At 42.2% G+C, this 27,764-nt stretch overlaps 1 protein-coding gene across 1 annotated transcript in view; it reads right to left on the bottom strand.

Moving 5' to 3' along the window:
* Window positions 1-22,252, bottom strand: part of pam (peptidylglycine alpha-amidating monooxygenase) — a 124,853-nt gene extending 102,601 nt beyond the window's left edge. Inside the window, exons 1-4 of the mRNA XM_083641164.1 lie at window positions 22,201-22,252; window positions 20,843-20,892; window positions 10,267-10,867; window positions 8,564-8,687 (exon numbers count right to left, since the gene is read on the bottom strand). Of these exons, the coding sequence (XP_083497290.1) occupies window positions 8,564-8,687; window positions 10,267-10,343 (201 nt within the window). The 5' untranslated portion in view covers window positions 10,344-10,867; window positions 20,843-20,892; window positions 22,201-22,252. The remainder of the gene's footprint in view (window positions 1-8,563; window positions 8,688-10,266; window positions 10,868-20,842; window positions 20,893-22,200) is intronic.
* Between the last annotated feature and the right edge of the window lie 5,512 nt (window positions 22,253-27,764).

Genomic DNA, 27,764 nt, shown 5'->3' with positions numbered 1-27,764 from the left:
GAGGGGGACACAGAGGACACAGGGGGACACAGAGGACAGAGGGGGACACAGCGTGGGGACAGAGGGGGACACAGAGGACAGAGGGGGACACAGAGGACAGAGGGGGACACAGCGTGGAGACAGAGGGGGACACAGAGGACAGAGGGGGACACAGAGGACACAGGGGGACACAGAGGACACAGGGGGACACAGCGTGTGGAGGATGAGACTGGAGTTGACTGAGTAAATGTGAGCAGGCGACAGGCGAGTGATCTGTGCCTCTGAATCGTGCGAGAGAGCAAAATAATGGATTTTACCGGACAATAATAATAATAATAATAATAATAAATTGTATTTGTAATGCACTTTTCATTTTGGACAAAATCCCAAAGTGCTACAGAGTAAAAATAAAATAAAAATAAGATAAAATAATTAAAAGAATAAAAAATTAAAGGAGAATAAAAATAAATAAATAAAAGATTAAAAGAGCATTAAAAATAACATAAAAAATAACATAAAAAGCCTAAAAAACTAAGGAGAGCACAAAACTAGAAGGCTTTATTAAAAAGGAAAGTTTTCAGTCCCTTTTTAAAAGCATCCACCATCTGTGGAGCTCTTAGGTGGTCGGGAAGAGTGTTCCACAGACGGGGAGCGGCAGAGCAGAAGGCCCGATCTCCCATGGTGCGGAGCTTGGTTCTGGGGGGACAAATCTGAACCCTACCGGTCACGTTTCAAGAAAAGTCCATGTACAAACACAATATAATGTAAATTCAGCGCTGTGGACTGCGTGCTCGCTGGCTGGCTCACTGCACCCAGAGCAGAGGAGCGGGCGGCTGACTGCCTCCAGAGCAGAGGAGCGGGCGGCTGACTGCCTCCAGAGCAGAGGAGCGGGCGACTGACTGCCTCCAGAGCAGAGGAGCGGGCGACTGACTGCCTCCAGAGCAGAGGAGCGGGCGGCTCACTGCCTCCAGAGCAGAGGAGCGGGTGGCTGATTGCCTCCAGAGCAGAGGAGCGGGCGGCTGACTGCCTCCAGAGCAGAGGAGCGGGCGACTGACTGCCTCCAGAGCAGAGGAGCGGGCGGCTGACTGCCTCCAGAGCAGAGGAGCGGGCGACTGACTGCCTCCAGAGCAGAGGAGCGGGCGGCTGACTGCCTCCAGAGCAGAGGAGCGGGCGGCTGACTGCCTCCAGAGCAGAGGAGCGGGTGGCTGACTGCCTCCAGAGCAGAGGAGCGGGCGACTGACTGCCTCCAGAGCAGAGGAGCGGGCGACTGACTGCCTCCAGAGCAGAGGAGCGGGCGACTGACTGCCTCCAGAGCAGAGGAGCGGGCGGCTGACTGCCTCCAGAGCAGAGGAGCGGGCGGCTGACTGCCTCCGTGCAGCCAGAGGGGGAGTGCTGAAGCATCTGAGCCGCGGTAAATAACCATATTCCTGGAATGCGAGTTCAACGAGCCAGTTACATGTCCTTTGCATTCTACATTAAATGAAGACATTACGGTTCATTTTATTTTGTGTTACTGGCATAACACATTGGCATGGAATATTAACATTATAATAATAATAATAGACATAATAGGCACATTAACATTTATGGGCTAGACAAAGTCTGCCCATGTAGGCAGCTATGTTGCCTGCTCAGAATTTTCTCCAGCCATGAAGATTGATTGGCAGCTGTTATGATATTATTGGTTGAAATTGGATAGTACCGTAATTTCCGCACTATAAGCCGCACCGGAGTATAAGCCGCAGCAGCAAAATTGCCTGTTTGTTACATATATAAGCCGCACCGGACTATAAGCTGCAGGTGTTTTAATGTTTTTTTTTTTTTTTTTTTTTTTTTTTGTGTTTTAATGTTGAATTACCATATGTAAGGGTTCGTGCACAGAGGGGATTGTCGGGAAAGAGATGGCTGTTTGAGGAAGCTCCCATTTATTAACATTTCAACAAAACAACATAACACAACACCACCTGTGTTTTTTTTTACAGTGCACACAGTGTCCGCGGTGTGGTGAAAAGAGGGCAAGAGAGGAAATTAAAACAGAAGTGGATTTATAGTTAGAAAGAGTGCTAAAGAAGAGAGAATTCCGTTTTTTATTTTTATTTTTGCTGAAAAAATCCATAGATAAGCCGCACCGTTATATAAGCCGCAGGGGCCAAAAAATGGGGAAAAAGCCGCGGCTTATAGTCCGAAATTTACGGTACTAGCTGGCATCATCATACAGTAGATATCCTAATGAATGAACTCAGCATGGTTGACTTTTGATGTGAAAAACCAAAGAAATGGGATTTTTGTGATTTTTTTTTTTTTTTGCATACATTGTGAAATAGGTGCACTATATAACCAGGGATGTGATCTAAAATAGAACAAAAGTCATGTTTCCTTTCAGCTCGACTTGAACTGTGGATGATTAAGGCTCTTAAGTCCCTGATGTAACGTCACGGTGATCCCTCTTCAGACAGTGTGTCTGGTCCCTGATGTAACGTCATGGTGATCCCTCTTCAGACAGTGTGTGAATGAATCAGTGCTGCTGGGTGAGTCACACACCTGCAGGGCCCCTCCCCCTCTTCACACAGGGAGCCTCTCAGGCATACGCCCAATTAGTAACATGAAACTGTGCGCGCACACACACACACACACACACACACACACGCACACACACACACACACACACGCACACACACACGCACGCACGCACGCACACACACACACACGCACGCGCACACACACACACACACACACACACACACACACGCACACACACACACACACATTCACTCACCAATAACACTGGCTCCAGCACTCTCTCTGTGTGTGTGCCCACACACACACACACACACACACACACACACACTCACCTATAACACTGGTCTGGCACCAGCACTCTGTGCGCACACACACACACACACACACACACGCACTCACCTATAACACTGGCACCAGCACTCTCTCTGTGTGTGTACACACACACACACACACACACACACTCACACATGCACTCACCTACAGTATAACACTGGCACCAGCACTCTCTCTGTGCGCACACACACACACACACACACACACTCACCTATAACCCTGGCACCAGCACTCTCTCTGTGTGTGTGCACACACACACACACACACACACACACACTCACCTATAACACTGGTCTGGCACCAGCACTCTCTCTGTGCGCGCACACACACACACACACACACACACACACTCACCTATAACACTGGCACCAGCACTCTCTCTGTGCGTACACACACACACACACACTCACCTATAACACTGGCACCAGCACTCTCTCTGTGCGCGCACACACACACACACACACACACACACACACACACACACACACACACACTCACCTATAACACTGGCACCAGCACTCTCTCTGTGTGTGCACACTAGGGATGTTCATTTTGAAAATTTTCCAAAATCGATAATCGGTGAGAATTAACGATCAATTATCGATTATCGATTTTATTAATACTTAGAAAATTTTCAATATTTTCAATTTTTTTTTTTTTTTTTTTTTTTTTTTTTAACAAAATGAATGCCTATGGCAGAAAATACGAAAGACAACGTGTTCTCCTCAATGAACTCTTTATTTCAATGTGTCTCCTCTCCAACACTGCTGTCCCCGGCGCATGCCGGTGTGAATTTCTCATGTTTAAAACAGTTTTGTTGGCACAAAGGCCCGTGCCCAGCCAGAAAACTAGAGACTATATGAAGCTCCACCTCACGTTAGTCGGCTGTGCAATGGAGTGGGGCGAGGAGGAACGAATTCCACCCAAACCTAGTCCAAATTTTTTTTTTTTTTTTTTTTTAATAATTAAAAAATCGATCCAAATGCCACAGGATCGATTCCAATCCTTAACGATCGATTATCGATTTTCGATAATTGATGAACATCCCTAGTGCACACACACACACACACACACACACACACACACACACACACACACACACACACACACACACACCTATAACACTGGCACCAGTGTCTGTGCACAGTGCACACACATTCGCAAAAAAAAAAATCACAAATTCCTGAATCGATCATCGGTAATGTTAACAATCAATCAATAAGGAATTGATTGAAGGAAATAATGCGGTAAATCTATGATTACTGGACTTTTCCAAATGTTTTGGAAATAAAGAAAGACGTTACTTTTTCAAATCCACAGTGTTTACATGTGTTTTTCAGTATGTACAACATTTGATTATCATAGAAACTTGTTTTTATACAGATCATATCGGCATAGGTAAGCATCGGTTATCGCCATGACAGCAATGTTAATATCGGCATCGGCCAACATTTTAATTTTTATTGATTTGAACTTTTGTTATTTTTATTGCTCATTTGTATGTTCTAATTGTGCACTTATGTTCTGTTTTTCTTCTTCCCTGATGAATCCTATTTGTTTTGCTGCTGCTGCAGCATCAACCACCTTATGTCCCTACAGGAATAGGCATGTCTATGTCTGTCGAGGACCTTACAGTGTGTTGTCTTAACAGAGACACCACAAGCATGGAGCAGACAGTGCTGTCCAACTGCTGCTTGTCACCAGAACATCTCCATGGAGCTTGATGCTGGAGGAGGGTCACCAGAGAGAGCTGCAGAGCCTACAGAGCCCAGGGGCCAGTTGCACCAAGTGGTCTTAACTATGCCTGGTCAGAACTCCTACGTTGGTCTTAGTTAAGACCAGTCTTTAGAGTGGATTTACGCCTGTTGCACCAACACGGCTTACGTCTGGTCTTAGCTACGCCGGTCGTAGCAATGCGCGTTCATGTGAATTGCCAGGGAATGCACCCTGATTGGATGATGTTGCAAAAATGTGCCTCGCGACCTGCTTGGAGCGTCACTGTGCCACTACGCTCTATCAGCCACTACTGTATGTGCATCACTACACCATCCCTCCTCCCTCCCTCCCTCGCTCTGGGGGAAAAATGGCGGCGATTGAGCCAGACAGTCTGAATGAAATTGAATGTAACGTTCCCAATTCTATGTATTAAATTCTAAAAAACTAACGGCAACATTTGGGAAGGCTAAGCCACACCACTAGTTAGTTATAATCTAACATCGTGCTCCAAAGACGGAGAACTGGCTGTGTTACGACGATGACGGTAAGGACTCAAGAAGGTCTCCGCGGAGATCTCTGTTACAGGCAGGCGCTACCCCTCCTCCTGACCAGGCGTAAGAGTTACGCCTGGTCGTAGTGAAAAGAAGGCTTAAGCCGTCTTGGTGCAACCGGCGTAGCTGTTAGGTCGTAAAGTTACAACCGACTTAGCTTAAGACCAGTGTAAGACCAGTTGGTGCAACTGGCCCCAGGAGAGCCAATGAGCTCTGTGAGTACGTCAGTGAGTCTACAGGCACGACTGTAGGATCAATAGCAGACCACACTCACACAGCCTGCGGGAGGTCGTGGCAGCATAGTGCCACTGAGCAGGAAATACTGCACATGGAAAAGCATTCAGAGGCCGATCAAAACAGACAGCTGGAAGCGTGCGTTCACACACCAAGGCCAAATAAAAACTTCAATCGCGGGAGTTTGTTCGCACAAATTATTCGCAAAAGTTAAAGAATTTCAACGCTCCGCAAAATCACCTCTACTCGCATGGTTGCATTGACTTTGTAATCTCGCCGTGCAAATTTGCAACAATTGCCCTCACTGCCCCCATTAAAGTGGAGGTGAACCCGTTCGTCACGTGCATCCGAGTCCGTTTCAGACTGAAAACAAATTGAGAGGCGGACCATATACGGTGTCGATGATTTGATTTGACAATTCTGTCGACTGGTTTTGGCATCGGCCAATCCTGGCGTGTTCCACCCCCAAAGCCACCGGGTTCGTGCGGAGCGAGCGGACAATCCGATGCATGGGTGCTGCCCGCCCTGTCAGGCTGTCAGGCTCGGGCCATTATCGTTATAAATGTAAATAATATTCCTGGAATGCGTGTTTTAACGAGCCAGTTACATTTCTTTGCATTCTTAGAGATGATAGTTTTTGTTTTTTGTTCATGTGTCTAACAATTGGCCAAGTTAGTAGTTAGTTTATGGGATAGGAATTCTGCCAGATGACAGGCACTAGGCACCATTTTCTACTTCATTTGGAAGAGAAAATTATGGTAATTGGCCTGCATTTATATAGCGCTTTTTATCCAAAGCGCTTTACAGTCAGTAGGTACATTCACCCATTCACACACCGATGGCGGCAGGTTACCACGCAGGGTGCTGGCACACCAACGGGAGCAATTTGGTGTTCAGTGTCTCGCCCAAGGACACTTCGACATGCGGACTGGAGGAGCTGGGAATCGAACCACCGACCTCTTTTATCCAAAGCGATTAGTGGACGACCCGCTCTACCTCCTGAGCTACAGCCGCCTTTAGCTCGACTTTAAGGGCTGTGAGGTCAGGTGTACTGTACGTACTGTAGGTCTGTGGTGTAGCAATTACATTAAACAACATAAGCAAGTGTATGACAGTGGGTTTCAAGAAGTGATTGAACAGAAGTCACTGATTCTGTTAGACTAGCTCCTCAGGCAGGTTGATTCTGTTAGACTAGCTCCTCAGGCAGGTTGTTCCAAAGCCAAGCGGCCATGATGGCAAAGGCACGATCACCTTTGGTTTTAAGCCTAGACTTTGACGCCTAATGTTGTTAGTCTAGCTAAGGCAGTGCACAGGCTCATATAGAGCGCCAAAGTCACGCCCACTTCCAGGTTAAGCATAGGTTTGAGATTTCATCCGCCATTTATTTTCACATAGACATTTCGTGGAGCAAAAGCTTCTGCACACACCTAAATGACAGGTGCGTCAGAGGAGGGAAAACCTGACTGGATCAAAAGAAATGAACTCCCGCACACTCTCTCCAAATGCAAAAAGTGTATTTAACACAAAGACCTTTTTCAGATTCCAAGAATTCCAAGATTCCAAGAATTCCAAGAATAGGACCGAAATGTTATTCTTTTCTGTTAAAAATAAACTTTTTGCATTTGGAGACAGTGTGCGGGAGTTAATTTCTTTTGATCCATAGACATTTTGTAAAATGCTTATAAAAATAGTTTTACTTAGTCAAACCAAACGATTCAGCTATATTTAGAAACAGGAGAGATCATAGGACATTTCATTCAGACCAAAACGTACAAAGAAATATTTTTTTTTTCTCAATGTTTTTTTATTTAAGTTTTGGTCTGAGAGAAATGTTGTATGGTCTCTCCTGATTCTAAATATAGCTGAATCGCTTGGTTTCATCTTGTATTTCTGAAATACTTTAAATGTATTAAATGTCTATGGGAAAATAAATGGCAGACGAAATCTCTTTGTGTGAATGCTGAAGCAGGACGTGATGTCGACTTTGGCTCTCTATGGGGTCAGCATGTCTCTTATATCCACCTTATTTTTGAATGCCCCACTGTAAAAAATAATTGTGCGTACAAGGTCCGGTTTAACGTGACTTATTGTTGCAGCTTGCCATCTAAATGGTATTCTACTTGATTTGAAAAGATGGCCACCTACACTCAGTCTCTTGTACCCTGGCTGAATTGAACATAACTTGGTCAATAAGTATGTAACATACAAAATAAAACAACCCGTAATATCTTAATTTTATGTAGAATGCAGAGGACATGTAACTGTTTAGTTAAACTTGCATTCCAGGAATATTGTGCTCTAAAGATGACGTTAGTGGCTCGAGACTGTTTCGTCCTGAAACCCACATAGGTTGCGCCAGGCGTAACCTATGTGCGATTCGAAATAACGCATCCGAGATAGAAAACGTTATGAATATAGCCACGTTATAAACAACAAACTAACGCTGGTGATCCGTATGGAAACAGTGTTACTCGAAATGGTTAAAAGTTATATCAATTTGGTCATTCAGTGGCGTTTTACTGCCATGTAACATAACTAACTAGCGGCTAATATTAGCCACACCAGGCGATTACCCATGAATGCACTGCGGTCTTAAAGGGATATTTATCGACGAGATTTTTGCCAAGCTGGACCTGATCAGTGATTTGCTCCGTTCACCCAGACGGGTGTCAAGCTGTCAGCAAGAAGGCTGGGAGGATCACACCGGAAGAAGCACCCATCATGCAGATCAGGCAAAAATGGCCGCCAAAAATAAGGTGGATAGCTTTGAGCCGAGCTCATTGTCCTTTCTAGCTGCGTATACATCTCCCGGAACCGCTACACGAAAACACTTCACTTCCCAGAATCCCCCACAATTCATGCTCTTAAAGAGACAGGCACCGGTAAAAACAAAGGAAATATACTTTATAAGACAAGACGATAGTCACATAAATTTAAAATTATTTAATGACTATTTGAATATTCGAAAATCATGACCCATCCCTACAATAAATGCATGCACAATTATGTCACCAACTGTCATTCTCATACAAAACCCTGGCACCACGACTGGAAAACGTCCTATGGAAAACAGTGCAAACATAGCATGTGTTTGCAGGTATGACCCCAGGCATGCGTTTGAGTGAAGTGGACTCACCGTTGCAGGTATGACTCCAGGCATGTGTTTGAGTGAAGTGGACTCACCGTTGCAGGTATGACTCCAGGCATGTGTTTGAGTGAAGTGGACTCACCGTTGCAGGTATGACCCCAGGCATGCGGACATCCACAGAGAAGTTGTAGGGGTTGGTCACAATCGTGGGCTGCCTCATCCTGGACGTGCAGTCATTGGGATCTGACCAGGCACTATCCGGATACCTTGGAGAGGAACGGATGAGCAATTTGGTTCATACTAATTATTAATTATTTAAATTATTATTTAGTAGAACTTAGGGATGTTCATCAATAATCGAAAATCGGTAATTGTTCGTTAAGGAATTGATTCGATCATGTGGAATTTTTATCGATTTTTCTATATATTTTTTCAATCAAATCAAATAGGCCTAATGTGCTGAAACTACAGTATAAGAGTGGATTGCAGTTCACTACGTGGTCGCAACCAGGTGAGGGCGCAATGGGACTATGAGACAACTGAACAGAAGACCTCTGGGTGGGGCTATGGGCGTGGTCTCACTGGGCTTGCTGCGTGAGAACTGCAACAGCACATTGTCAGCACTCATCCAAACGAGGAAATGAAGCGAGCGAAGCGAAGTTTTGTTTGGGACCATTTCGAGTTAAAAGACGACATTGTTCATTGCAAGAAGAACTGTGATGCCGTTTATAAGTACAACACGGCTAGACGCCAATGATTCACCACTTGAACAGCGTAGCCTACATCCAAGCCTGGTTAACGAGGAAGGCGCCTCGTCCTCAGCCGGCATGCAGAAAAGATCACCCGGCTCGAGATGGATATGCTGCCCATACATATCGTTGAGGGTTTTCAACACCAGATCAATGTGATTGAGCCAGCGTACTATGCGCTTCCCTCACGGAGCACCATTACCAGGCGGATTGAAAAGTGCTTCATAGCGCTTCGTACATAGGCATTTTGTAAAATAAATAATAAATAATCAAAAAATTATATAAAAAAAAGATATTATTAATATTATCGATAAACGATAATTGATCGTTAATTTTTCCGAATTTCGATTATGGAAATTTTTCGAAATGAACATCCCTAGTAGAACTAGTAGTATTGCTGGATTCATATTGCTTAGTCACAGTTCAATTCAGTCATGCAGAATTGTGTATATAAATGTAATTTTACACATATGTATATGCATGTGTATAAAGTATACACACAAAGAACTTATCTGATTATTTTATGCTCATTATCACGAGGAATTATAAATTATACAATTTTATGTTAGTTAGCAAATGTTTTACGTGATGAGATGTGATATATTAAAAAGAAAAAATAATTGAAAACAAGTTCTATGTCTAGGTCTATGAACGACTAAATGTGAATAAGTATTTATATTTAATCTTTTTGAATATTCTTTGTTATATCATGCTCTAATAATAAAAATGGAATCAACAGTTAAGAAAATCCATAATTTGGTAAAGAATAATAATAATAATAATAATAATAATAATAATAATAATAATAATAATAATAATAAATAAACAATTATTTTAGTAACCTAAATTAGTTCATAATTATAAAATAAGCCTAGAGAAATAATTCATCTTCTGTGGGATCACCTCACAACTAGTCAAAGAGGCTGTCTGAGACGGCCAAGTCATCAAAAAAAACTATACAAATTGGACCCTAACCCCTAAATTCTAATTAGGAATTCAAATTAAAAATTAGAATTTTGGGGGGGAATCATATTCATTCATATGGCCCTACACTATCCAAAACAACGAAAACAGACGTTTATCTTAGGTTACCAACCTGTACAGAGGGTTTTCAATCTCCAGGCTCTGGCAGATGAATGCTAGCACCAGGGCGCAGCACAGAGGGACTCCCATGTCGCCTACGGTTACCACCCTGTGTGGGTCCCTTCAGCCCACCTGCTGATGTGACAGAGAGGCTAGCGGTGCCGTGCTACGAGATGAGCCAAACAGCTGCGGCTCACAAACAGCGAGCAGAACAGAAATGTAGCAGAACAGGCCAGACGGCTCCCTCCAGGGGTTGTGAGCCTTGGCGTTAACCAGATCCAGGGGGAGTTTAAGAAGCAGAAATGAGGCCAGTAAACCGGAGGACAGTAGCTTTCCCAACCCCATAAGATGATGCCTTACAGGGCATCGGCTATTGGTGAACTAGCCTCTAGCAAACACTCGGTGCTTAAACACCTCTCCAGTCTTAATGTCTTAGTAGTGGCCACACTGGAGGGACAGGAGGGGGGAGAACTTTTCTCATGTAGTCTCACTCCGATTGGTTGAGGAGAGATGATGTGATGGGATGATGGGGAGGGCTCCAGTCACTCCTTTAACATCTCAGGTGGCAATCTGCTGGCCTCCTTTGCAGGTGAGAAGAAGTCTCCAGTCACAATCTGGACAAATGAAAGCAGATGTGTTTGTTGAGACATGGTGACATGAAACCAAGTGGAACAGGGACCTGTACTAAGAATGGAGATAAACAGATCCAGGATCTGTTCCCTTGATCTGGACTGACTTAACCAGCAATTGCACTAAACCATTCTACGATGGTGGTTATCATCGTGATCTGTTAATTAGGGATGGGCATCGAATTTCGAATTTTCGAATAATCGTTGTTATTATCAAGGTCGACTTTTATTATTGAAATTCGAAATTCGAAATTCGAAAAAAAAAAAAAAAAAAAATTGAGTGAAATGTTGCATTGTCTCCCCTGATTCTAAGTACCGGTATAGTCAAATCGCTTGGTTTGAGCAAGTAAAACAATTTTTATAAGCATTTTAAGCAAGGTTTATGGAAAAATGAATGGCGGATGAAATCCCATGAAGAGGGAGAGGGGGTGACTTTGGCACCCCTTTGGCACTCAGACCTGAGCCTACTAAATATTTAATGAACCACTCATGATTGTCAAAACTGTTTTTTATTTTCGAAAATGTCAATGTCATGTAACATGTTCTTTACTTCAGTGGTGCAATGCTTGTTTGAGCTAAAAATCCACAGCAGAAGCTTTTTATATTAATTAATAAAGCCGTAGACTTAGAATCAGGGGAGACAATGCAACATTTCACTCACAAAAAAAAAAAAAAAAAAAAAAAAAAAAAAAAATTTAATTTTTTTTACATTTTTATTTTTATTTTCGAATTTCGAATTAAATTCGAATTTGGCCAGCGAATTTCGAATAGTGTTTTTGCTAGAAATGCCCATCCCTACTGTTAATCCTATCCAGCTCTGAGCTCGCGCACATGAAAACGCTCGTGCACATGACAGAGGCGGGGTTTGTAACAGATAGCCAATCGCATGTGACACGAACAGACACAGCTTCTACAGATGCAGATTTTACATGAATTCAATTCATTCAAAGCGTGCATCAAAATGCATTAATTAGCAGAGGTTTACTGTATGTCAAAATCAAAGTCCTTGTGGGATATTATTATTATTGCTTTTTTATTGCCTGTTGTCTATCCTATATGTATGGTGGCACTCAGTTTTCCCCGTGGGGGATTACTAAAGTATATCATATATCATAAGGACTTCACTCAAAGCAAATAATTAATTTTTAAATATATATTTGCCACAAGGAGGGCATCAAATTCGCATTACGGATTGTGAATTTTAACAAGCCAATCCTACTATTAATCCGGCAGCGGGATGGAAAAAATATTTGTCTCATGTCAATTTCAATATAGAATTTGAGCTGTGTGAAATGTAGCAGAACAGGCCAGACTGCTCCCTCCAGCTCCAAAGCCCACGAGCGCTTCTCAAGTTGTCATCCTGACACTTGACACGCGGCAGGGCTGACTTTCTCCCTCACACGCACACTGTCAATGTACAGTGATTATCACAGATGCACAAGTCCTTTTTTGGGCAAAGGCAAATCTCAAGTCTTTGAGTTAGAGTCCGAGTCAAGTCTCAAGTCTTTGAGTAAGAGTCCAAGTCAAGTCTCAAGTCTTTGAGTTAGAGTCTGAGTCGAGTCTCAAGTCTTTGAGTTAGAGTCCGAATCAAGTCTCAAGTCTTTGAGTAAGAGTCCAAGTCAAGTCTCAAGTCTTTGAGTTAGAGTCCACGTCAAGTCTCAAGTCTTTGAGTAAGAGTCCAAGTCAAGTCTCAAGTCTTTGAGTTAGAGTCCACGTCAAGTCTCAAGTCCCTTATGGTAATGAGCGTTTTATCTGCTGCATGCCACATCTAGGGACGGCCATTGCAAATGGGCCTTGGGCTATAAATGCCGTGGTACATGACAGGCATCAGTTGATTTAAGCATTATATGTTGAAAACATTCCATCCGATTCCCTACACAAATAAATCAAAGAAATGAAAATGAAAGTTAATAGAGTTCCAAAGTCACGCCCTCTTCCGGGTTCGGCATACGACGATTTTCAATAGACGTTTCATGAAATGTTTAGAAACAATTGTTTTACTTGGTCAAACCAAGCGACTCGGCTATATTTAGAATCGGGAGAGACCATAGAACATTTCAGTTGTATGAAAACTTAAAGAAAAAATAAATAAATGTCGTTTAAGGAGCATTGCCTCTATTTGACTTTGAAATATGCTATTTAAAGAAAATAGCAGTTACTTGTTATTTAGTTACGACTGATAACAATACTCAAAATAGGCTGGATGCAGGGGTGCTCCAAAAAATCCATTCTGAAAGGATCGCGATTCTTAACGCCACGATTCCTGGATCGATTCCAAACTCCCAAGAATCCATTCTTCTTTGTATTGTAAAAAAAAAAAAAAAAAAAAAAGATTTTACACAGTGCACCTGAACGCATACCGGCTGAATAAGTGTCCAAATGTTCATGTCATTTGTGTACTGTACTGCCACGGTGCCACCACCTCTTGCACTTAAGAACTCTGGTTAATGTATTCCCCCCAAAAGTCTACAGATCCCCCCCAGCCTATAAATCCATCTTATCTGAAGAACATAAGGGGGGAATTCCCCCCTAGTTTGCTAAATTAATTTAGGCCCTGACTAATACTTCAGAAGTTGAATTTGAAGTTCAGCATTAATACAGAGAGAAAGTGTGGTAGGCTCTCTGGCTGACCTAGACAGTGTCTGCTGCACACAGTGCACTCCCATGTCCTATCTGCCAAAACAAGTGATTGCCTGTAATCGAGCAGGTGATGTAACGTTACATCATAACGTAACATTATAACGTTACAATCGTAACGTTATCTGGTTACAATCATAACGTGCAGCGCATCACTTTATGTCCGTGGTAACAGCAAAGGCATGTTGTTTACAGTTGTAGCGTAATCAGGCATTAAGGCATTTTTTACCTGCTCTGGATTAGCTATAACCAATCCAGTCCTTTTTAAATTAAATTTCAACTAGAATGACCGCAACGCCTACTTATGCCTCCGCCATTAGTTCATTCTACAGTCCAAATCGCCATTTGAGGCAAATTGGAAGAAATTCCGTCAAGGCGCTCCTGAGATGTTGCGTTACAGAGCTTGAAAATTGGGTGTGTGAGGTCACAGTGACCTTGAACTTTGACCACCAAAATGTCCTTGCAAAGTGGACGTTTGACGCAAATTGGAAGAAATTCCATCAAGACATTCCTGAGATGTCGCGTTAACAAGCTTGAAAATGGCATTCGAGAGGTCACAGTGACCTTGACCTTTGACCTTTGATAACCAAAATGGAATCGGTTCATCCTTGCGTCCAAGTCGATGTTTGAGCCAAATCAGAAGAAATTCTATCAAGCCGTTCTTGAGATATTGCGTTAACGAACTTGGGAATGGCGTTCATGAGGTCATAGTGACCTTGAAGTTTGACCACCAAAATGTAATCAGTTCATCCTTGAGTCCAAGTCGATGTTTGAGACAAATTTGATGAAATTCCGTCAATGCATTCCTGAGATATCGCGTTAACAAGCTTGAAAATGGCGTTCAAGAAGTCACAGTGACCTTGACCTTTGACCACCAACATCTAATCAGTTCATCCTTGAGTCCAAGTCGATGTTTGAGGCAAATGTGATGAAATTCCGTCAAGGCATTCCTGACATATCGCGTTAACAAGCTCGAAAATGGCGTTCGAGAGGTCACAGTGACCTTGACCTTTGACCTTTGACCACCCAAATCTAATCGGTTCATCCTTGAGTCCAAGTCGATGTTTGAGACAAATTTGATGAAATTCTTCCAAGGCGTTCCTCAGATATCGCGTTAACGAACCTCGTACGGACGGACGTACGGACGGACAACCCGGATCCATAATGACTCATAATGAGGCATAAAAATGTTAAATTATCGCTTATCGGACAGGAGAAGCAGATATTTGTTATAGTATCGGCTGAAAAAAAAAAAAAAAAAGTCTATAGATCCCCCCCAAAATCTATAAATCCCACCCTATCTGAAGAATATAAGGGGGAATCCACCCCCAGTTTGCAAAGTGAATTTTAAGCCCTGCATGTATGACAGACTGCCAATGATACTGTACCAAGCAGGCAACTCCTTACTGGCAGTTACTTTATACTAGAGCCCGACCGATATATCGGTCCACCGATATTATCGGCCGATATTGGCCGATTATCGGTATCGGCCGATATGTTGGCTGATATTGCCGATATTTTTTTATTATATTTTGTAAGTTATAGACAGCATGTTGTGTATATTTGACCTTTTTTCTTAACTCAAGTTAGATTTTAGATTTGTTCTATTTGTGTTTCTGTATTTCTAGTTTCTAGTTCTAGTATTCTAGTTTACAGTTTCATTGCATTGATGTCATTTTGGACAATAACGTTGATTGATAAGCTGTAAAATATCCTGCCTACATTACATATCTCAAGTCATATCTTTGTCAAGTGTGAAATAATGTGTATATATAATATAAGAATATCGGCCGATATATCGTTATCGGATTTTTTTTTACTTTAATATCAGCATCGGCCTCAAAAAACCAGTATTGGTCGGGCTCTACTTTATACAGTAATGAGTTAATTGTTTTTCACTTTGCAATATTTTAAATTTATTCTAGATTTAAAACAATGCTGGCAAGTCTCTTCCGAAAATCATTATAAAGGCTTGTTGTGATTTTTTTAAAGGCATTTTACCTTGAGCTTAGGGCTGCACGATATGCAAAAAGAATCATATTGCGATTACACTATATCTGTTTTGCGACTTGTTACGTGTTATTTTAAATGCACCATTGTAGCACTGGTTTATTGTTGTATTTTATGTGTGTCTTGTAAATCCATGAGGGTTGGGCACTGTGGAGTGCATGACACTTAAATCAATCAATCAATCAATCAATCAATCAATCAATCATATACTGACAGATATTGCAATTGTGATATGCGATTCGATTTTAGTGTGAATGGTCATTTTTGTATTTCCTTTTAACTGAAAGAAATGTGATGTGATTTTTGCTGGGGTTTGTACCAAACAAGCATGTTCTCATCTTTGTACTAGCACCACAATACTTCATTTAATGTTACGTTGTGACACATTTTACCATTTGGATATTGCACAAGGCCATATTGCGATTTCGATTGGATTAATTGTGCAGCCCTACTTGAGCTTAACAAGTATATATTTTATTTAAGTGTTCCATCCTCTCTTACTCATGAGTAAAGAATGATGTAACAAGATTTAGGGTGATTACTAACCTCTGATTGCGCACTCTCAAAATAGACATACGCCTTTAGTTTTCACAGAGTGGCAGACTGATTGCGAAAAATGTCTTACATATTTATTTTTGGTAGGCATAAACATACAAAGGCATTAATAATGCTGTATGAACTGTATGAATAATGAGAATGTTCCTATACTGCATATAGACCACATTAAAGCTACATCATTGAATGATTCTATGCTTACGCATTATTTCCTTATAATGGCACTATTACCTTCTCTAAACAGCATGCATGCATCGACACACAGAGAAACACACCTCATGTCAGAGTGCTCCCACCTTCTCCAACAGCCATGCTGCTTTTATGTCACACTTGGTGAGACACAGACATTAATTAAGGAGACATTTGGAATTGACTTCAGTTCTGGCCATTAGTGGAGATCTTGGATGGGAATCTCCAAACATCACATATAAAAGGTCAAATCCTTCAGCTTTGCAATAGACTTGTGAAGACGTCTGACCAAAGACTCACTAAAAGATATTTAATTGGGACATTTTGCATGGTCATTCCTGAGCAAAGAAGCTTAAATCTTTATTTTATTTCAATGAGTTGTCATAGATTTTTCAGAACAGGTTAATTTGTGATATTCAGGAGGAGATTATGATTATGAGAAAAATGTATAAAGATAAGTTGTCTGTTGAGTTGACATATGGTGGTAAAACAACTAGAACGACCACACCGCGGATATATGCAACAAGTGAGCAGTCGACATCCATGTCTGTCCAGACTTTGACGTTTTTAGCCAAATGTGAAGAAATTCCGTCAAGGCGTTCCTGAGATATCGTGTTAACGAGCTTGGAAACGGCTTTCGTGAGGTCCCATGACCTTGAACTTTGACCACCAAAATCTAATCAGTTCATCATTGCGTCGAAGTCGATGTTTGAGCCAAACTGGAAGAAAATCCGTCAAGGCGTTCCTGAGATATCGCGTAGACGAGCTTGAAAATGGCGTTTGAGCGGTCACAGTGACCTTGACCTTTGATCACCAAAATCTAATCGGTTCATCATTGCGTCGAAGTCGATGTTTGAGCCAAATTGGAAGAAATTCCATCAAGGCGTTCCTGGGATATTGCGTTAAATCCATAATGCCTCCGGCCTGGCTATCACCGGCAGAGGCATAAAAATGACAAATGTTTTCTGTCTCATAAAAGATAGCTATAGTGTAGTAGGACCATACGTGAAGTATAATTTAAACAAAAGACAAAGGTCCCTGTGTGCACAGTGTCATTCAGGAACATTACCATTAGCCCTCGAGACCGGCAGGTTAAACGCCACTCCTGTGTTTGCTGTGTGGTTTGCTGTGTGATCTAAGGGAGATTGAGAATGAGGTTATTCTGTGTGGTTTGCTGTGTGAGCTAAGGGAGATTGAGAATGAGGTTATTCTGTGTGGTTTGCCGTGTGAGCTAAGGGAGATTGAGAATGAGGTTATTCTTTTGTTTTACTGTCCTGCATCTCTGGAAATGTGGTTTTAACAGAGCTAAATCTCTGCTAGCATTGATGCTAACTATACACGAATCCGGCGAAGTCCCGGATGTAAACAAGAGGCCATTACTGCGGTGGCTTACTGCTGCGTGCTGGGGGAAACACGCGGCGCTCGCGTTTGAATCATGCAGGCTGTCCTCGAGTGTATATTTTTCCTGATATTTTTCTACGTTTACATTTTTAGGGCCTGTGTCCACCTGGCGTCTTTTCCTCAGGTCCAGCGTCTATTTTCAATTGTTTCCAATGGGAGGAGAGCGTATGCGAGCGCACACGGACGTGTAGAGAAAGTGCAGAGCGCCCAGCGTCTTTTTTCGGCGTTTTTGTGCGCCGACTCCCAGCGCTTCCAGCTGAAAATATTTTAACTTTTCAGAAAGACGCTGGTGTCGGCTGCTCCTTTTCTGGTAACTAATCATATGGAAAAACTATCGCAACAGAGACAGAACGGCTCAATTGTGGGAGCAGATCGGCTAGACACTTAATATTTCTGGTGAGTGTTGTGCTTACTGCTTTTAATAGCGTAGCCTACCTGTGTTGTTAGCTTGCTAGCTGTCAGCTATCAAGCTGAACTAACGTTACTTGCAGACTGCTTCCTTGTATATTGTGCGCTGGGATCAGCGTTCCCCAGCGCACTCCCAGCTTTTAACGTCGGAAAAAGAAGCTAGGTGGACACAGGCCCTTATTCAACGTTACTTTTGACAACGATGTCTAGGAAATCGGGAAGAAGCTGTGCAGTTCTCAGCTGCTCCAACAGTAGTGGAAAACTTCAGCTTTGGAAGAGAATCGAATGTGAAATACACTAGGGATGTAACGATAACCGGTTTTACTGATAATGCCTTTTTTCGATGTTTTACTGAGCCCTCCTCACTCCAAGCATCCCATCTCTAGATTTGTATGTCTGTTTGATAACTGCAACACAGCCTCTACTGAGAGGATTAGAGAAGCGTGGCAGGGGGAACTTCGTATTGATTTATCTGATGTTATATGGGAAAGGAGTCTGTCTGTGGTACACCTCTGCTCAGTTAATAGCAGACACCAGCTGATCCAGTTTAAAGTTGTTCACCGTCTGCACGATCTGGGACCCGTTTCTAGCCTACCTCGAGGAGGTTAGAGGTGATGTTTCTAGCCTACCTCGAGGAGGTTAGAGGTGATGTTTCTAGCCTACCTTGAGGAGGTTAGGGGCAATGGGTGACTCGCCTGGTTGGTTTCTCATGGACCCCCCATGTTTTTTTTTTTTGTTCTTTTAAGCACCTATGCGCCTTATGTGGCTGGTAACACCACGTTGTGATATTGAATGTTGATTATGTTTGTATGTTTTTTCTTTCTTTTCTTTTCCTGTGCCTGAGCCTGTTTGTTTTGTTTTGTTTGTGTACTGTTCTATTGAAAAATTGAAAAAAGAATGTTTTTAACAGTCGTAAATGGCTAACGTTATTTCACCTCATGATGAGTAGCATGCAGCTGCCAGCTACCTAGCCTAAGCTAACAGTGATTATGACACATGGGTTATGTCAACATTATGATGGTTGTTGATGGTCTGTGGATATCGGACAGGTGCTTTCAGAATGATGTGTTCATCATCTGGTAGATTGTGCAATATTTGGCCAATCCATCCCGACCTCAGGTCATTTTGACCCTCTATGAGAGACCTGTAGTTGGCATTCTGTTGCTCATCACAAGCCAGGCAATTAATAAAATACTCTTGAATACCTATAAAAAAAACACAAATTCGTATTTTTTAAATTTTTACTTATGTAATTGGTGTGCAATGATTACATGCAACTTGACTGTTTATGCTAGCTAGCTAGTTACAGTAACGTTAACAGTAGCATGTTTACACAATAACGTCACTTGAAATGCGGGTCGTTAAGTGGTCTTTTTTCCGCTATTTACAATTTGAATAATTACTATCTCCATCCATAATAAGATGGTACCTTCATCAGTAACTGGAGGCCACTGTCTCACGTCATCAATCCAGCTCATGATGCTGTCATTCATTTGGCATAGCGTTACTGCAGTCTGCAACAGCCAGCAGCACAGTCTACCTACCACCGCAGTAATGGCGGCGCCACTAGATGGCGGACTACACAAATTGGCCGGCGGATTCGTGTATAGTTAGCATTGATGACTTAGCTGTGATAAAAGCACATGCTACTCAGCTATCGTCATTGCCTGTCTTACTGCTGCTTGCCGGTAATGACAGTTAATCCCATGGCCAGAAAGAATTCCCAGATTTGTTTTGAAAATGGGGCATACGTAATGCTTCTATTTACATCTTGTAAATGTCTTATTTTCTGATACGCAGTGGCACATATTGTTATTATTCACCAGTTCCAACACAGGGGTCAGCCAGTTACTTCCTATTGTGTTTATTACACTTCCTGTGACAGTACAGTACTAGTGACCAGGTAAAACAGACGGTGTTTTGAACAGGAAGTCACAACACAACTGGGTCAAGTGGGCGGGGCTCCATAAGGTGAATATTATAGATGCAATGGCAGAAAATGAACGATCTGGCGTTATTTACCTTGGGTCGCCCCTGGCTCTGCTGTCCGTCACATTATAGCCTGATATAGCCATTATCACCTTGTGTAATCCATACAGTACGTTATTCCAGACCGGCTCAAATAAATACACGCGGCCACTGAATTCATCGTTCATAATCTCGAGATCAAAACAGCCAGCGGTGTCGAGTATGCTACTGATCGACTGCTCTGCACTCTGAAATCTGCCTTTCAGGGCAGAGTTCGAGCTCAGAGTAGTCGATCCAGATTGCCGGACAAAGTCCGCACAATGCACATATGACATCACTGGTCCACAACTTAACTCAAATAAACTCTCAATCTCAACAAGCAGCAGACAAAGTCCAGCAATTGCCGGACAACAGAGACTCAGTTGCAGTCATTCATTTAGTTTGACAGTTAGAGTTGATTGAGAGTTTATTTGAGTTGTGGACCAGTGATGTCATTTGTCCATCCCATTTTATCCTAGCCTATTTTATTTGCCAAGCCTGGAAGAGTAGGCAGAATATTTTGTTTAAGACTGACTGACCTGTACAGTAATCTGCAATGAACTTACATTTATTGTTGTTTGTTTGTATTACTGTTTGACCACTGCAACGGTAACTTTGGTGTCTTGTAAACCCATGAGGGTTGGGCACTTGTGTGCATGTCACGAAAATAAAAGAAAATCAATCAATCACTCAATCAATCAATCAATCATGATTAGAATCCTACAACAAATAAAAGCTCAGAAGAATACCTACTGTTATTTTGTTTGATTCCTCGTCCACCACGGAGCTCCGGCCTAACTCATCTGAGATAAAGGAGAGAGAGCAGAGGCTAGTTATGATGTTCAGCTTCCTTGATGACTCACCAATGAGACAGAGGCTGTGATTGTGACAGAGTGAGGTGGAAATAACACAGGAGAGGAGGGATTAGCCAGTTGACATCACACAGCCCATAGATGGCACACACAGGAAACTATGGAAACAGGGCTGAGCACACTCCCACTCCCACAGACCAGAGCACATAGGCTACAGTATAACGCACCAGAAAGAAACAAGAAAAGGGGCTTGGTCTTGAGCATCTTTTCATGTATGGATGTATACAGGTATCCAAAGCCAAATAGAGCGCAGCTTTTTTTCGTTTCTTTTAAATTAAATAATCATTATGTTTGATATGAAGACAGCTTTGTGACACTGAGTTTTATTATTGGCACTCTGCACCTAGAAACACTGGGTTCAATATAATGTGAAATAACCCCCCAAGCCACTGGGGTGTTCCCCAGTCTAACCAAGGCTTTTATGGTGGAATAACAGAGGGGAAACAAACAAGGTAGCCCTAGGCTAGCCCTACCCTGAAAACAACAGCACGTATCTGTCTGTCTGTCTGTCTGTCTGTCTGTCTGTCTGCTCTGTCTGTCTTGTCTGTCTGTCTGTCTGTCTGTCTGCCTGCCTGCCTGCCTGTCTGCTCTGTCTGCTCTGCTCTGTCTGTCTGTCTGCCTGCCTGCCTGCCTGTCTGCCTGTCTGCTCTGTCTGTCTGTCTGTCTGTCTGTCTGTCTGTTCTGTCTGTCTGTCTGTCTGTCTGTCTGTCTGCCTGTCTGTCTGTCTGTCTGTCTGTCTGTCGAACAAGAACAACCCCCAGGCAGGGGCTAACGTTCAAAATGAATAACACAACGCGTTACATTGACTTGTGACTGTGGGTCATCATTAATTTTTGGTGGTGTCATTTGGACATCGTTACTTGCATACATACAGTACAGTGGATACAGTGATGCACCAACGCTAGTCAGCTTTCAACAGCCTGACAGACACATTAATGTTATCGCGCTAACATGAACTGATAGCATTAAGCTTACTTACATTGGTTGATATGAATTGTTCAGGCAAAGTTTGGTACAGGCTGAGAAAAACACGAACGAGTCCATAATAACAAGCTAACTGTAGCTAACGTTAACGCGTATGTGAGGGTTTTGGCAGGTTTGCTCAAAATAATAGCACATTTCATCGTATCTTAACGATTATTTTCTTCGTCTGAAAACGTCCATAACATACGGTACCTTGCTATTTTGTGCAGCGGGACATTTCTGGTAAATAATGTTGTCAGTAAAGGGGTGAAATACCTGCTTAATCCACCGCTGACATCCTTCAAGGCAGCTACCAGTGGAAATCCGCAGCACGGTCAAGATACTATAGCTACCTACAAATACAATAACACTTCCGGTCACGGAGTTTCAAAATAAACCATTTATTATCCAAAATGTTTCAGGTACAGTATTTAGTTTATTTTAAAAATGTAAATGCTCTGTGCTTGGTATATTAAAAAAATAATAAGAATAAGAATAAGAATAAGAATAAGAATAATTATTATTATTATTATTATTATTATTATTATTATTATTATTATTTATTATTATTATTATTATTATTATTATTATTATTATTATTATTGTTGTCATTATTATTATTATTATTATTATTATTATTATTATTTATTATTATTATTATTATTATTATTATTATTATTATTGTCATTATTATTATTATTATTATTATTATTATTATTATTATTATTAAGTTATTATACGAGGGAACAGCCGAGCAGCATTTTGGAAAACAAACCGCCTCACTGGGTGGCAACGGCAATGGAACCCTATGCAGCCCAAGTGGCACGAGGCTTGAGTGGCTGACTCTTTAACTCTGTTTACATTTTAAAAACTGCGACAGTTCACACAACTTTAACATGACATGCATATATATCAAACTCTTGAGCTACTTCTGCTCTCACTCAGAATGTCAAAATAAAAGCAATGTGATGTAGTTTTTGAGATATGAACGTTTGTTTGGCACAACTCATACTATTAACTGCCACGGGGTTCCGCATTTCTGGGTGGCAAGTGACGTCACGCTGATCCCTCGTATTATGTTAAAAGCAATAGCAAACATTACTATTTCTACTGCTAACATGTCATGTGATGAAGCGGCAATGTATTTCGACTTTTTGGTAATTTTCTGTCACGATCTTACCATCATAATGTTATTTATGATGGTAATAGTAATATTGATCATGTAAATATTGTTCTGATTATTTTATTGACAAAGATTGCATTTGTGTCAGTGTGTGTGTGTGCACGGGTGTGTGCGAGCGCACGCACGCGCGCGTGTGTGTGTGTGTGTGTGTGTGTGTGTGTGTGTGTGTCTGTGTGTGTGTGTGTGTGTGTGTGTGGGGGGGGGGGGGGGGGTTCACCACAACCCACACATGCTTAGGGCCCCCAAATGGCCAGCAGAGGCCCTGCCTCTGCCTACATGCCCCAACGCTAGTAACGCCCAAAGTCTCTCACAATTTAACCAGTCCTAATAAATTACCATCATCACGCATGATTAACCCCAATGAGATGGGGGGGCGGGGGGGGGAGGGGGGGCTGCATTTGTATTGACTTAGTACTACTGCAACGTGACCAATTGAGAGTGCATGAGGTAATTAAAAGAAATGGAGAAGAATAAGAACTGTTTCTGTAGCCTTAGCCTACCTCTACCTGCTACCTCCATTTGAAGACCTTGGATTAATTGAAGAAAGATTGACAGAAAGACTGGGTTGGCTGGGTTCCAAATTTTCAGATATTTTAACGGGCTGAGCGGGGCGGGCTGGCCCCAATGAGGGGTTGGGTTGGGGCGGGCCTTTAAAACCCTGACCTGCGCATCACTAATGGATACTCACAAGTCTCCCTTTACAGACATGCCCACTTTATGCTAATTCAAACATTTTCTTCTAAAAAGCATGCAGTTTTTATTTTGCATGCATTATGAATGTGTTATTTTCACCGATTCTACAGTATTTTAATATTTCCACATAGCCTACTAGGGCCTCTAAACAATCTTGTAATTGCAGAAATTGGGTATGACTGGAAAACGGAGACTCTTGTGAATTAAATTAACCCCATTGTATTAATGTGTGATGATGTTAGCCCCCATAGTAGCAATTTCATCGTAGTGAGACCATTTTTTGAAACTTGACCTCACTGTATAAAATGAGCTATTGTGACCTCTAGGATAATCACAGCCACATGAAACTTTACAACCACAAACTAGTGACCTAGTTCAGGGGATGTATGCATGGACGCATGGATGTATGCCTAATCAAAACACAATGTTTATTACAGGATTATGACTAGAAAACCTTGAGACAGTTGTGAGCTGCACCTCAAATTAACCTTCAGGTTCCCAGCTTTCAGATGATGTGTACAACTTCTATGTGGCCTACCTCTACTGCTGACCTGCTATCTTACCCTAAATCCGCCAATTCCCCCTAAAAAAGACAAAAATTGGTGTCTGGTATAAGGAGGGGTGGAGTAGCGTTCCCAGAACACCTCATTCTGCACTTGGGGTGCAGACCGTTGCAGACTTGCTTTGGTCTAGTGACTAGACTCTAGTCAGTCACAGCTAGCGACTAAGTAGTAGCCTACTTGCACATGCGCTTTACTGCAGGAACTCAATTCTTTATTTTACAGTATTGCGCTAAACTATTAACTAATTAATTAGTTGTGTCCTGGAAGCTTTTTGCTGGCAGCGCATAGCCTATAAAGTCCCATATTTATGATATTTCATGTGACATAAAATGCGTTGAAATGTAGTGTTTGTGTAGACCAGATTTCAACTCTCAGTTACACAATAAATCGGACAAATGCCAATTCACACATTATCAATATTGTCTGTATTTCAAGCTACAACAAACGTTTTAACATTATGATTAACCAAATTGTGTTTTTGTGACACGTTGACGTTGTAACCGCATTTTAGCCGGTTGAAAAGAGGGTGAAATTAGGTCTTAGACGTTCAAACCCAATATCACCCAGATTTCAACTAAAAATCAACGTTGAAAAAATGTTTTGTGCTCGCTGGGATAGGCGTGTTAAGTAGAAAGATGAAGACAGTGGGTTGAGTTATTAAGAAAGTTATTAAGTGTGTCACTTTTTAGAAAAGTGAACGTTACATGTGATCTAGTCCATGTGATTGTGATTTCACACTGAATTCTGGAAAGATTAGATTATTACCTTGATCCAGGTTCCGTTGCTGATGGAGTGACTCACTTTCTGTTCTGTGATGGATGGGATTTACAATAAATAATATTTCAGTAAAATATACTTAAGTCGAAACCAAACCATGACCCTATAACCAAGTTGCTTTAGTTGCCTACTCCAGTTGTTTGAGTTGTCTAACCATAACCAACGTCGTGTGAAATTCTTATTCTAGCGGGCTCCAAGGCATGATCCAAGTCAATACATATTTTCAAAACAGTAGTGCGTATAAGGCAACAGTGAAAAACACAATATAATAGAAATAAAATTATATAAATTAGTACCCATTGTCAGTAGAAGCAGGGATGTATTACCGAACGGGCCTACCGGCCCTGGCCCAGGGGTCCCAGAGCTCAGGGGACGCATAAGGCAGAGGCTCCAGGGCCACAGTGTATCTTACCCCAGACTGGGACCAAATGATCCCTTAGGGCCCAAACCCTTTATTTTTGACAAAATGTTCAATACGTTTATGGACCATTCACACCAAAAGCGTTTTTGGAGCTGCCAGCGTCTTTCTACAATTCATTCTCTATGTAAGGACCAGGGGCTCTCTATGTAAGGACCAGGGGCTCTCTATGTAAGGACCAGGGGCGTTACTATGGGCGGGCCCGGGTAGGCACAGGCCCGCCCACTTGTTGCCCTGGCCCAGCCAAAAAAAAAGAAGTGGCTTAGTCTTTGTCTTCTCTGTTTATTTGTGTGATTCAACATTACATTTCATTTCCTGTGTGATGTTTGCATCGGAAATCTACCACAATGCAGCGCTGCCCAAATTGGTTGTTTTCTAGAGGCAAACTTGCTGCTGCCTTGCTAGCTAATGGTTTTGTAGGTTAAAAACGCAGGGCACATCATCTCCAGAGTCTAATGCATGACGACTTTATGACAATTTTGCGCGCTTTGCACGCAAAATTCCTAGATGTTATGGATTGTCTGTGCCCCACCAATTTTATCCAGGCCCACCTATGATTGAATTTCTGCCTACGCCACTGGTAAGGACGCGCTAGACGTGCTCCTCTTTTAATGAACGCACCTGGCGTTTCAGTGCTGGTGGCGTCTGTTGTTTTTGGAGGAGCGCTGTGGGGGTTTTAAAGCTGAAAAAAGTTGAACATTAGAGGAAAAGCGCCCTGATCGTCTTTTTCACTCTTCCTACCTTTTCTCCTCCCGAGGGATTTTCAACCTCGGCTGCTGCCAGAATTGGCAATAATCTGTCTTTCATGTTGACAGTGAACAACATCAAACAGACAAAACTAGCTGGCTACCGTCCTTGTGGTCATTGTGTTCTGATTTGTACTGCACGCGACTACAGGGGAAAACAAACGGAGCGCAAAGAAAACGCTCCGTGCGCTGTGTTTTGTGCACAATGGAAGCGCTCTCAACATGATTTTCATAGGGTTCTGACTGAAAAAAACGCTTTTGGTGTGAATGTCCCCTGGGGTTATTGTGCTTTTAGCTTTAATTGAGTGTACCTGTGCTGTGTTATTTAGAGACAGGATCCAAAATTAGCACCAGCCACCAGCCAAATGCTGGTAAAATATGCATGTGCTTTGCTTCACCAAAAAATAAATAAAATACAAAATAAAAATGGTAATCTATTGAGTGGCTGGTACAATTTTAACATTCTTGAGTTAATTTTGGAGCCTGTATTGAGATACAAGGGAATTTATTTCTTATTGTGCTGTTGGCTTTGAGTGTTCAGGTGGCTGTGCTGGAAACCCTGTTGAGATGCAGGTCTTACTATGTCTTAGTTATTATTCTGGCCTTAATTGTGTGTATGTGCACTGTGTGTGTGTGTGTGTGTGTGTGTGTGTGTGTGTGTGTGTGTGTGTGTGTGTGTGTGGGGGGGGGGGGGGGGGGGAGGGAGGAGTTGTGCATCCACGCCCAGGGGCCCATCATGTCATAATCCGCCTATGAGTATAGGTGCATTCAAATTAACGGCGGAGGAACGTAGCCAGTGGAAAAATGGGTACTGTACCATTAAGAAGTGATGTGGTCTTGAGAAATAATCAACAGGACACATTGGGAATGAGAATGTTTTGCCACCCCCTGCAGGCTGACACAGTGTACTGCAGAAGCCAAGACATCGGCTCAGGTCAAAAAGTACCATGAACAGACCAAGCAGGACTGTGGAGGCCAAAGAGTTAACCATGACACCTGAAAGTCAAACCCAAAATCAGCAGAACCGTGCACTCTTTAGCCACTGTGCCAATGAGAGTATGAATACAAATGTAATTAATATTCACTATTCTTAAATAGGAGGATAGCCTACATCTTTGGAGATAGTACAATCATTTTGTACATATATACAGTATGGGACATATCATCTTACACCCTGAAACACATCCTGTAGTGACCCAGTGGCAAATAGACAAAAAGTTGAGATTTTGAGCGCTAGAAACTAACAAAGATTTGCCCTTGCTCTAAGACTTGGGTGTAAGATACAGTTTGGCCCATTGTTTTGGGATAGTCGACTCGCACTTGGACTCGGACTCAAACACTGGGGACTGGAGACTTGAATTGGACTCGAGATATAAATACAATACTGTGTCTTGACACTACTGTGTGGCCTTTGAGGTGATGGTTTCAAATCAATGATTCAAGGTTAAAATTTTGTAAAT

This window comes from Poromitra crassiceps (assembly GCF_964638095.1).
Source record: "Poromitra crassiceps genome assembly, chromosome: 8".
Lineage (NCBI taxonomy): Eukaryota > Metazoa > Chordata > Actinopteri > Beryciformes > Melamphaidae > Poromitra > Poromitra crassiceps.
The sequence above is the reverse complement of the archived record's forward strand: the minus strand, read 5'-3'. Positions and strand labels throughout refer to the sequence as shown.